We start from the raw sequence: 13,137 nt of genomic DNA, 5'->3' as shown, positions 1-13,137 counted from the left end.
TTTTCATGTAGGAAGACAAGGTCTCGCTACATGATAGCCGCTGCTCAGCGGCATCCCCCAAGCCCCTCCGATCGCCTCCGGCGACTGGAGATCAGAAGATCCCATTCAAAGAACGGGATCTCCTGGAGGGCTTCCCCCGTCGCCATGGTGATGGGCGGGATGACGTCACTGACGTCATCGACGTCGTGACGTCAAAGGGGACTCCGATCCACCTCACAGCGCTGCCTGGCACTGATTGGCCAGGCAGCGCACGGGGTCTGGGGGGGGGGGCGGCCGCGGCGGCGATCGCATTGCACACGCAGCTAGAAAAGTGCTAGCTGCGTGTAGCAAAAAAAAATTATGCAAATCGGCCTAGTGGGGCCTGAGCGGTGCCTTCCGGCGGCATAGCCGTGCTCAGCACGGGCTTACCGCCAGGGAGGTTAACTAAGCTTTCCCTAGCAGAGTCTGTCAGCAGCTGTCCCCTAACTAATTACTGTAGGTAGACGAGTGAGTAAAACGGCTGGAGAACCTTGCCTTTTATAAGGGGGGGGGCTGCAGGAGTGAGTGTAGTGTGATTGGTGACAATGTGCCTGCTGACTGTGATGTAGAGGGTCAAAGTTGACCCTAATGGAGCGTTATGGGGGCGAACCGAACTTCCGTAAAAGTTCGCCTTCGCTGGCGAATGCGAACCACCCAAAGTTCGCCTGGAACCGTTCGCGGGTGAACCGTTCGTGCCATCTCTATTGGTAGGTGCAACCTGACTCCTGTTCGCGTGGGGGCTTGGCTTTAGGTGAAGAGCGTAGTGTCAGATTAGGGCATAGGGATGGAAGGAAGATGAGAGATCTGCCAGGCCTTACATCAGCTTCCTGTAAATCTCATTCTGTAATCAGTAATGTTCAATGTTCAAGGAGTCTTTCTTTATAAGCATTTTATTTTATCAAGAACTGCATGCTTTTTGTCATACACTTGCAACACTGTCTCCTTGTTTTCGGTGTGTGAACTCCCTGATTTAAAGGTGCTTCATTCTTTTATGGGTGCTGCTAGTAATACTGGATGGTGGTTGATAAGGAGTTGACTTTCCCTCCGCTATGTAGCTGCTGCTCACAGACCGATGCAGGACCTTCATTCCCCTTCACAGTTTATTGGTTTAGAGAGATGTCTAATTCAATACCAATGAAGTGCATCAGCAGAAGAGGAGGGTTTGTCTATAAAAGCACTAGTTTACAGAATATGAATGCAATTGCATTTTCCCTCCTGAGCTTGTACTATGGGACAGCTGAACAGAAAAGAACAGAACAGGTTTGTCTTGAAAATGTTAGCATTTATCACACTTTAATGTCCTCTTGTTTCTTGGTAATTAAGCATTTGATCACTCCTCCATCTAAGTGATAAATGTGAGGCCGAAAAACCTTCTTTGCTGAGTGCATCCTCATTCACTGTCATGTCAGTATTTATTGCACGGAATCAACAAAGAACAATGTTTGATGCTTTAGTATCATTAGGAAGAATGTTTAACTTTTGGCAGATGATGTGAAAGTTTGTATTTTTAGAAAGGGCATAGTGCAGCGCTAAGAAAAGGGGAGATAGAGTAAAATGGAAAAATGGCATTATAATATATGCCTGTTAATATACTGGTTGCATTATACACTCACCTAAAGGATTATTAGGAACACCTGTTAAATTTCTCATTAATGCAGTTATCTAATCAACCATTTACATGGCAGTTGCTTCAATGCATTTAGGGGTGTGGTCCTGGTCAAAACAATCTTCTGAACTCCAAACTGAATGTCAGAATGGGAAAGAAAGGTAATGTAAGCAATTTTGAGCGTGGCATGGTTGTTGATGCCAGACAGGCCGGTCTGAGTATTTCATAATCTGCTCAGTTACTGGGATTTTCACGCACAACCATTTCTAGGGTTTACAAAGAATGGTGTGAAAAGGGACAAACATCCAGTATGCGGCAGTCCTGTGGGCGAAAAGGCCTTGTTGATGCTAGAGGTAAGAGGAAAATGGGCCGACTGATTCAAGCTGATAGAAGAGCATCGTTGACTGAAATAACCACTTGTTACAACCGAGGTATGCAGCAAAGCATTTGTGAATCCACAACACGCACAACCTTGAGGCGGATGGGCTAAAACAGCAGAAGACCCCACTGGGTACCACTCATCTCCACTACAAATTTTAAAAAGAGGCTACAATTTGCACGAGTTCACCAAAATTGGACAGTTGAAGACTGGAAAAATATTGCCTGGTCTGATGAGTCTCGATAGAGTCAGAATTTGGCATAAACAAAATGAGAACATGGATCCATCATGCCTTGTTACCACTGTGCAGGCTGATGGTGGTGGTGTAATGGTGTGGGGGATGGTTTCTTGGCACACTTTAGGCTCCTTAGTGCCAGTTGGGCATTGTTTAAATGCCATGGGCTACCTGAGCATTGTTTCTGACCATGTCACAAAGCTCAAATCATTTTAAATTGGTTTCTTGAACATGACAATGAGTTCACTGTACTCAAATGGCCCCCACAGTCACCAGATCTCAACCCAATAGAGCATCTTTGGGATATGATGGAACAGGAGCTTCGTGCCCTGGATGTGCATCCCACAAATCTCAATCAACTGCAAGATGCTATCCTATCAATATATCAAAATACTTCTAAAGAATGCTTTCAGCACCTTGTTGAATCAATGCCACGTAGAATTAAGGAAGTTCTGAAGATGAAAGGGGGTCAAACACCGTATTAGTATGGTGTTCCTAATAATCCTTTAGGTGAGTGTATTTTCTGATTAAACATAGAAAGATCTACTGACATTTTAGAGGAAATGGGGAACCACTTGAATTCCATACACTAGATTGCCATGACAACCAGAAGACAAGGTACTCTACAAGAAATCCTCCAATTATCGCATATTTCATCTGGAGCTGATCGAGCTGTAATGTACATAGGAAAATTCAGTGTGCTATCTCCACAGCAGACAAGCAGTGGTTGCGGATAAGTGGGGACATGGAATCCACTGGCGTAGGGATCACCATAGCGGCCATAGTCCCTGTTATGGGGTACATATCCAAGTTAGTGGAAGGGAGAAGTAACTCTAACCTCTCCAGGCTCCAGCGTCTGTCTCCAAGGATCTAGCAATGTCTCTCATAACATGACCCTCCAGCACGTACTGGTGGGTTATGAGATGAAAAACACCACTAAAGCCATAAAGACAGTGCCTGTGAAGGAAGGTGGATCATTGCTGGAGGGAGAAGAGGTGAGATATTTCTCCTCTCTGCTCCACTCACCACTCTGCATGGGGGACACACTTTGCTACCTCTGGCAATCTTATTCTTAGAACCCCTTAGTCCACGCTGTGAGGCAACTTCTGGCTACCTATACTGGGGGCTACCTTCAGCTTACAACAACTGAGGGGTACCTCTGCCTAGCTATGCTGGAGGTTTCCTCTTGCTACCAAATACGTGGGGCTACCTTTGGCTACCTATACGGGAGGGCTACCAAATAAATATTGAACCTGCCCATGCATTGTTACCCTATTCATGTCAGGAATAATGTTTGAGGCTTATGATTCCAGCAGACTGTACTGATCAAGGTTTACACCCAGTTTGTAGGCTTTTATTTATTTTTTACAAGGCATCATTGTACTACAAATACATTTTTTTTAAAAGCAGTACTTTTATGGATTATTTATGAATTATCTAATCATTGATTTCCCAAAAACATCGAGAAAAGCAGACATATATACACATTTACATTGCTACTCACATCTACAGGTTTCAGCATGTGCAGAAATCCAGTTGGGCTGTGAAGGGTCAGTCTCATCAATAAGAATCTTTCCTCCACTCTGGTGAAATTTACTAGCATATGCACCCATTATATGTCTCCACTTTACTGCTTATTTTCTGAAACACAAGTAAAAGGAAATAAATAAGGACTTAAACATGGATAGATACTATACATATATTATAGAAAGTGGATGAATGGATAACTTGCAGGTAGACTTGTCACATCTGTGTAATGTACAAAATACTATAATCTCTACAAAATGCAAAAACACTTATTATCCGTCCTAGGCCCTGATTCAATTCACTTTTTCCTAAGTATCCCAGGTGACATTTTCACACCTAAATAATAAAATGCCTTTTAGGCCTCTTGCACACTACATGCGATAACGATTTTTTTATACAATCCGATTTTTGGCTCTAATTAAAAAAAAAATTAGTGCATGCTGCTACTTTTTTAACCTCCCTGGCGGTAACCCCGAGCTGAACTAGGGGTAGGAAAAAAATTGCTAGGAGTGGTAATCCCAAAGCTCAGCTCGGGGTAGGTAAATACTTTGTTTTACCTGCGCTTGAGAGTCCTGTGCATAATCAGTGCTGGGACTCCAGCCTCTTTCCCCGGCCGCAGCATTCTTTCTCCAGCCACCGGGATCCCAATGTCCCTTCTTCTTCTGGGAACCCAGTGGCCGATCAGTGCGCGGTGCGGAGTGACGTCATCGGCCTCGGGGGGGGGGGGGGGGGGGGGGGGGAGGCGGAGGCAGCACACATTTTTAAAGTGGATCCAAACCTTTGCACCAGGCAAAAGAAAATTTATATATATATATATATATATATATATATATATATATATATATATATATATATATATACAGGCTGCATTTCTCTATGTTTACCTTAAGGCCTGTGCAGCAGATCAGGGTCCAGATGGGTGATCAGGCAGGCTAATCTCTCTCTCTCTCTCTATATCTATCTATCTATCTATCTATCTATCTATCTATATATATATATATATATATATATATATATTTAGCCTGTCTGATCCCCCAATTTGGACCCCATTCTGCTGCAAAGGACAGAAGGCAAACATATAGAAATGCATCCTGCATGTATATAGAGAAATTGGCTTGTCTATACCTCCTCATTTGTATCTAATCACAAGTTGTAATTTGATCTCTCCCCGTGTCACCTGACTGCCATGGCAGAGATGGCAAATAAGCTCATTTGAAAGCACAGTATGTTAGCAATATATCCATTTGGTTCCCAACTGCCTCTGAGCTAAATGCTTCTGCCTTACTGTTACCGATTTTTGCCTGGATTTTGACTACTCTCTGTCTGCCACCTGCACCGACCTCTGTCTGGATTTTCACTACTCTCTGCCTGCAGCCTGCACTGACCTCTGCCTGGATTTTGACTACTCTCAGCCTGCCACCTGCACCGACCTCTGTCTGGATTTTCACTACTCTCAGCCTGCCACCTGCACCGACCTCTGTCTGGATTTCGACTACTCTCTGCCTGCCTTTTTCACACTTTTTTAAGTTTATTCATGAATTTAATTATTTTAATAATGTATACCAGGCCTTTATTCTGGTATATTTTGGTTAAGACTTAAGAATTGGAAGCCTAAAATTCCTTTAAAAAAATGTACCGCTTTTGACTCATAATTCCAGACAGAAATGCACCGCCAGGGAAGTTAATCAGAATCAGAAATAGCATCGTATAAAAAATCGGAATCAGATGTAGTTTGCAAGAGGCCTTAAGCCAACAGCAAGCAAGAACATTTTTGACAGTACTTTTTTCACCTACTGTTCGGTACTTTTTTAGTTGCTAAGTGCTGAAAAGTCATTTTAAACTGAGGATGAAAAATTATTTCCTAGGAGAAAACCTAGTAGATAAGAACCCATTCAATAAGGACCCATTCCTATTGCAATACACTTTTTCTTCTGACTTTTCTCCTATGTGACATTTTCACACCTTGTCAATAAGTTGCCTTTGAAACCACCAACAAGCAAGAAAATAATTTTGACATTACTTTTTCCTCTACTTTTTGGTACTTTTTGTATTGCAAAGTACTGAAACGTTATTTTAAAGAGAAGATGAAAAAATATCTCCTAGAAGAAAACTCAGGAGAAAAAGTTAATTGCATATGGGCCAAAGTGAATTAAATAAGGTCCCTATGCAATTAACTTTACTCATGAGTTTTTCCCATGAGGTATTTTTTCATCTTCTCTACAAAGTACCTTTTCAGCTCTTAGCAATTATAAAAGTACCAAAAACTACGTAAAAAAATATTTATACTTATTTTGAGTATGTTCTTGCTTTCTGGTGGCTCAATTTTTTTCTATTGATGAGGTCTGAAAATATCTCTTTGGACAAAACTCAAGAGAAAAGTTAATTGAATAGGGGTCCTAGTGTGTTAATACTGTAGATCTGAATGCTTAAATCCCCTTGGCTCCTCTCTGGCATGGGACCCACTTGGAGTGTTTTTGGCAGTGTTTTGGCCAGAAAAAAAAAATGCTCTTTCATTCACTTGAATGAGAATCGTAGCAAAATTGTTTGCACAGATTTTGCTGTGATTCTAACTCAAGTGAATGAGAGAGCGTTTTTCAAAACGCAAACGCTGTCAAAAATGCTGCAAGTGGGTCCCAGGCTCAAGTTACTGGGCTTTTCACTGTAGCTGCCTCTAATAGTTTAAAATTTGGCAATCTGAGAGCACTAGGTGCTGTGCCCTCCAGTAGATACTTTATTGGTTATAGGTTCTCTTGATAAAAAAAATTGCTTTTAAAATAGTCCTGAAGAGAAAAATGAAATTAATCGTGTTTAGTACACAAGTGCAAAATAATAAAATACAAATAAAATAAAAAATAACCTTTTTAAATTGAACTTGGACAGAGGAAAGACTGCATTCTGGAAAGTTAATATTTTCACAGAGGGTCCAGTCTGAAGATCTGGGAAACTATTTTTAAAGAGCAGTGATCTGATTTTCAATCACCACTTTAAAAACATGATTGGCGCTTTTATAATACTGTCTTTATAACAAGGTGATTTAAAGGACCAGATTTGGATCTCAGGAGGCAATAGATACAGAAGTTCTGGCTCCCTAAACTCTGCCCTCCAACAACACTCACAAATCCCTATGTGAACATGGGTTCACTTGTCGAACTGTCGTTACAACTATGTAAATTAACATAGTAGCAGCCGCGAGTTAATTATTGCGGTAATGACACTTCACAGGACCGCCCGCAGTTAAAGTTACGCGCATTGCTATGCACCCAATGCATGTAACTAACGAAGGCACGCTCCTTTCATAGCAGCGAGCGCTGCTATGTAAGGAAGAGAAAGTGGCTGCTCCTTTACATTCATAAAGCGCAGCTCTATGAATCAGACCCAAAGATCTGTATTGGCAGACTGCATGGAACTACTCCTCCACCTCTCTATGCTACATGCCTTGAGCTAAGCTGGTCACTGCTGAGAGAGCATGGAGAGCTGAATGGGTGGAGTGGTTGGGAGGTCCCATCCAGCTTGCCCATCCAGCTCTCTATGCTCTGGGGGCAGTGACCCAATGCAGCAGCCTCTTAGCACACTGGTGCCTTTAGGCTTAAGCCTAGGTTGCCTTATGCTGAATTCGACCCTGGAGGATCATATTTTTGTCACTGTTAACTAGACTTCTGTACTGATGCTTTACCTCTTTTTGAAGATAATGGTCCGCAACACATTCAAGTATAAATCAGCTTTATTGAAGATCCATAAAATGCTATGTAGCAGCGACAGCCCGCTGTTTCATGTTATATGCCCTTTTACAAGCTGCTCAGCACAAAGCCACTCAACTGATTTATACTTGGATGTGGTGGTGCGGACCATTATCTTAAAACAAGACGGATCTTTACTCTGTTGGTACAAGGGGTTGGTCCCGCACACCCACAGAGGACTGCCGAGGTGCTGTTCCATCTCTCTTGAATCACCTGATGCTTTACCTCTAACAATTATAGTCAATAGCCCAGAATGAGCATGCAGATCAGATACTTTCAGATTTAAAGATTATTGCATCTATTTTCAGGCATAACAAGTTACTGCTGTACTTTATAAGTATGGTTTGTTTGGTGTACTTTTATGGTGTGATAATTCCACTTTGACACTCAAGAAGGACAGCAACTATATGCTTTTGATAAATACATCTAGCCCCGTTTAAATGTATTATGGGGCCTACGTTATACACTTCTTTGATTGGATGAAAGAAAAAAATAGGCAGGCACCAAACATGTAAAATGTCTTTGATCAATACAGCCCAATGAAACATTAGGGAAATTGAGGACCATGTTACCAGGCATTGCTGTTCAGCAGTTCCTGCTGCTTTTTCTTCCCCACAGGTGTGTACTGACAACAGCTAAGCATCATGGGAAATGTAGTTTAGCAAGTGGCAGAGAATTGAAGCTTACCAATCTTTTCAAAGCAATGGCAAACAAATATATTTGTTGCCCACATTTTCATTACAGCATAAAACAAAGAGAATTATAATTGCAGAATGGTTTGCTGCTGCATATTCCTTTGTCTTTAAAGGTTATTTTGGTTTCTTTGTTTCTGTTGACGGAAAGTGTTTTCCAGAATACAAGCTAACAGTTGAACTAGTCCCAAGAGAAATATCACTGGATTTGAGCAACTGGTAAATTCCCGAAAGCAGAAATTAATTAGGTTTAACAGATTCTACAAGCTGTTTCTGTTTAGGACCGAAAGAGCACTTTGCATTATTTATACCTCTAAATAACATGCTATACAACAGTGGGGTTTGGTGGTATTCGCTTGGTGGCAGAACACATGCAATATAACATAACATAGCAGTAATTTAGAAAATACATTTATGTTTTACATCTTTTCATTGTCAAGTAAAAGCTACATGTCATTAATATGCAAGGTAGGGCCGGTAAATTGATAGAAATTTTACAATTAAAATTAAATGACCAGTATGCTGAGGTAGTAGACTATACGCTTGGTTTGTAAAATAAATGATTACTTAAAGGGATACTGTAGGGGGATCGGGGGAAAATGAGTTGAACTTACCCTGGGCTTCTAATGGTCCCCCGCAGACATCCAGTTCCTGCGCAGCCACTCACCAATGCTCCAGCCCCGCCTCCGGTTCACTTCTGGAATTTCAGACTTTAAAGTCTGAAAACCACTGTGCTTGTGTTGCCGTGTCCTCGCTCCTGCTGATGTCACCCGGAGCATACTGCGCAGACACAGACCATACTGGGCCTGCGCAGTACACTCCTGGTGATATCAGCGGGAGTGAGGACACAGCAACGCAGGCACAGTGGTTTTCTGACTTTAAAGTCTGAAATTCCAGAAGTGAACCGGAAGCGGGGCCGGAGCATCGGTGAGCGACTGCGCAGGCACAGGATGTCTGCAGGGGACCATTAGAAGCCCCGGGTAACTTCAACTCATTTTCCCCCCCTACAGTATCCCTTTAATATAGAAGAATAATGGGCCAGCTAATGCATCATGAAGATGCCACGAACCAATACGATACAATACAATACCGAAGGACTGGTTCAATTAGAGGCTCAAAAAGTAATGTTTCCTAAAACTTCATTAGCCTTTTCTGCCTTTTTTGTCAATCCGGGCAAGAAAACCTGTGTCATTGAAATGACTATGTATTCAGAAGATGTCAGTGCTATATAAATACATAATGATACTATGGTAGGTCATTAGACTATGACCATGGTAGGGTTTAGATTGTGGGCTAGAGATGGGCCGAACGGTTCGCCGGCGAACTTCGGTGGTTCGCGTTCGCCATGCAAAGGCGAACTTTTGCGGAAGTTCGATTCGCCTCATAATGCTCTATGGAGCAGAACTTTGACCCTCTACATCACAGTCAGCAGGCATATTGTTGCCAATCAGACTGCACTCACGCCTGGAGCCCCCCCCCCCTTATAAAAGGCAAGGTCCTTGTGCTATTTTACTCACTCGTCTGCCTACACTAATTAGTTAAGGGACAGCTGCTACACACACTCTGCTTTCTGCTAGGGAGAGTTTAATTAGGCTTTTGTATATTACTCACACCCTCCACCCTCCTACCCTTCTACCTATTCCCTCCTCCCGGAGGGACTCATCTGCCAGGGAATCATAGTATTTCAAAAGTCAGCTTACATACCGTGGCTGGGAATTGAACCCAGGTCTCACTGTGTGGTGGGCAAGTACCTTATTAGGTTGCTTAAAGGGAACCTTAACTGAGAGTGATATGGATGTTTCCTGTTAAACAATACCAGTTGCCTGGCAGTCCAGCTGATCTCTGTGGCTGCAATAGTGGCTGAATCACACCCTGAAACAAGCATGCAGCTAATCCAGTCTGACTTCAGTCAGAGCACCTGATCTTCATGCTTGTTCAGGGGCTGTGGCTAAAAGTATTAGAGACACAGGATCAGCAGGCGATTCAGGCAACTGGTATTATTTTAAAAGGAAAAATCCATATCCTTCTCAGTTTAGGTTCCCTTTAAGGATTTGTAGCATAGAAGCCAACTCACATTGGCTGGGAATTGAACCCAGGTCTCACTGTGTGGTGGGCAAGTACCTTAACCGCTGTACCACCAACACTACTAACTGAAGCTAGCCTAGCATGTACCATTTCTGCTCAATCCAAGAGAAACATTAGGTTGCGTAAAGGGAACCTTAACTGAGAGTGATATGGATGTTTCCTGTTAAACAATACCAGTTGCCTGACAGTCCAGCTGATCTCTGTGGCTGCAATAGTGGCTGAATCACACCCTGAAACAAGCATGCAGCTAATCCAGTCTGACTTCAGTCAGAGCACCTGATCTGCATGCTTGTTCAGGGGCTGTGGCTAAAAGTATTAGAGACAAAGGATCAGCAGGTGATTCAGGCAACTGGTATTATTGTAAAAGGAAGAATCCATATCCTTCTCAGTTTAGGTTCCCTTTAAGGATTTGTAGCATAAAAGCCAACTCACGTTGGCGGGGAATTGAACCCAGATCTCACTGTGTGGTGGGCAAGTACCTTAACCGCTGTACCACCAACACTACTAACTGAAGCTAGCCTAGCCTTACTGCTAGGAGCTAGCTAGCCTTACTGAACAGACAGAGCCGAGATTCGCACCCTGGTCTCCTGTGTCAGAGGCAAAGCCCTTAACCATTAAACCTTCCAGCCACTGCTTAAGGATTTGTAGCCAGGCATGGCCCCAGATAGCCAGGCACTGTACCACCAACACTACATGCTGAAGCCAGCCTAGCATGTGTGACGATCAAATGCCACACCTCAGACGTCTGATTATTGGTGATCTGCGGAATCACCAAGAATGCAGATGCTATCCCTGATTATGTGTGATCTGCAGAATCACCAATAATGCCAGTATAGCAAGACTGAGAGCAGAGTGTGTAGTAATTGGTGTAACCGTCACTATAATGCTTTAAAGAGACCTCACCAGAGGGGCTGGTGAGGTATAAACAGTACACTACGTGTATACTAATGTACAACCTCCAGCAAGCTGGGGAAATAATACTGAAGAAACTGAATCTCTCGAGGAGCGGGTGATTCAGACTATACTGCAGGCAAATGAACACCCGAGGTGCGGGTGAGTCATACTGAACTGCAGCCTACGAGATACAGTAATACTAAAACAACAGGTACCTAATGAGCAGGTAATTAGGACCAACTATATCCTAGCAGAGCTGCTTAACCAGCGGAGCTGGCGTAGTTAACACCTCACCAGTGACGAGGGCCCACTGGCGAGTAGAATGGTCAGACAGGCAGGGTTCGGCAACAGAGAGGTAAGTATCAGTACAGAATTGTGAAGCAAGAGAATAGTCGGTAATCAGGCAGAGATTCAGCAACAGGTAGGCAGATAGGCGAATGTACAGGAACAGAAGACAGGATAAGGGTCAGAGTAATAGCTAAGAGTTATACACAGGAGATCAATACAGAATCAATAACCTAGTCTGGGTGTGAAATCCGCAGCGTCAACACCCGGGAACTAGTCTAAACAAATAGCAATAACAGAGTAGCAATATCCTAAGCTTGGGGGTGAGGTCCTTGGTCTCAACCCCCTGGAACTGGTCTAAAGTATAACAGAGCAACAAGACAACAATCCTAAACTTGGGGGTGAGGTCCTTGGTCTCAACCCCCTGGAACTGGTCTAAAGTATAATAGAGCAATGAGACAACAATCCTAATTTTTGGGGTGAGGTCCTTGGTCTCAACCCCCTGGAACTGGTCTAAAGTATAACAGAGCAATGACACAACAATCCTGAGCTTGGGGGTGAGGTCCTTGGTCTCAACCCCCTGGGACTAGTCTAAAGTATAACAGAACAATGATTAAGGAGCCATGAGCTCCGATACGCGTGAGCTTTTTTTAACTTTTTGTACCCACTGATGTATTAATAAACGGAGAAATCTTTTTGCACCCAGCCACTGGTGTAGCGGAACTTTCTTTTCCATTGGACATTTGAGCTTACTGGTTCCTGGCTCCCTCTGGCCCAAATGTGAGTGGATGTTGCAGGTCCTTCCCCCTTTTTTTGCTTTTATAACAGAACAATCACACAGCAATTATAAGCTTGGGGGTGAGGTCCTTGGTCTCAACCCCTGGAACTGGTCTGGAAGTATAACAGAGTAATAGCAATATCCTAATCTAGGTGTGAAATCCTTGGCATCACACCTGGGATCTAATCTGACAGATAACAGAGCAATAGCAATATCCTAATCTAAAGGTCTGAGCGCTGACACACAAGCATTCACGACAACAGACCAGGACAGAGTAACAATTCCTGGTTTAAATACTGAAAGCAGATTCAAGCAGCCCCGCCCGAGAGGCTGAGCCAGCCTGCAAGGTAGATTGACAGGTGGAAGTCAGCTGACCACAATGTCAGCTGATCTGTCTCCTCCGCCCATAAAGATCCTTTTGCTCCATGCGCAGGCGTGTGGATTTAAGCTGCTGTGCAAGAGAGATTCCTGTCCCCCCTGAGTCGGGAAGTGACACCCGCTATGGCGTGGCCGCAGAGGTGACATCAGGTGTGAAAGCAGCGCAGCTGCTTTCCCCCACAGAGGTAACGTCTTCGATCGTTACAGCATGTACCATTTATGCTCAATCCATTTATGCTCAAAAATACAAGAGAGAGAGAGAGAGAGAAGCTAGCCTAGCATGTACCATTTCTGCTCAATCCAAGAGAAAAATTAGACAAGATAAATAACATTAATATCACGCTTTTCTCCTGGCGGACTCAAAGCACCAGAGCTGCAGCCTCTAGGGCACACTCTATAGGCAGTAGCAGTTTTAGGAAGACTTGCCTAAGGTCTCCTACTGAATAGGTGCTGGCTTACTGAACAGACAGAGCCGAGATTCGAAGCATCCAGCCACTGCTTAAGGATTTGTAGCCAGGCATGG

General features: G+C 43.4%; 1 protein-coding gene across 2 annotated transcripts in view; it reads right to left on the bottom strand.

Annotated features, from left to right (window-relative positions):
• LOC137507692 (uncharacterized) overlaps positions 1-13,137 on the bottom strand; it is a 342,997-nt gene that overhangs the window by 303,769 nt on the left and 26,091 nt on the right. The window contains exons 1-2 of one of the 2 annotated variants that reach the window (XM_068233698.1): positions 8,075-8,115; positions 3,743-3,879 (exon numbers count right to left, since the gene is read on the bottom strand). In XM_068233698.1, coding sequence (XP_068089799.1) covers positions 3,743-3,851 — 109 coding nt within the window. In that variant the 5' untranslated portion in view covers positions 3,852-3,879; positions 8,075-8,115. Of the gene's footprint in view, positions 1-3,742; positions 3,880-8,074; positions 8,116-13,137 lie in introns of those variants that run through there. The other variant, XM_068233697.1, reaches the window with a different exon arrangement.

This window comes from Hyperolius riggenbachi, chromosome 1 (assembly GCF_040937935.1).
Source record: "Hyperolius riggenbachi isolate aHypRig1 chromosome 1, aHypRig1.pri, whole genome shotgun sequence".
Taxonomy (NCBI): domain Eukaryota; kingdom Metazoa; phylum Chordata; class Amphibia; order Anura; family Hyperoliidae; genus Hyperolius; species Hyperolius riggenbachi.
Note: the sequence above shows the minus strand (reverse complement) of the source record. Positions and strands in the feature narration are given on the sequence as shown.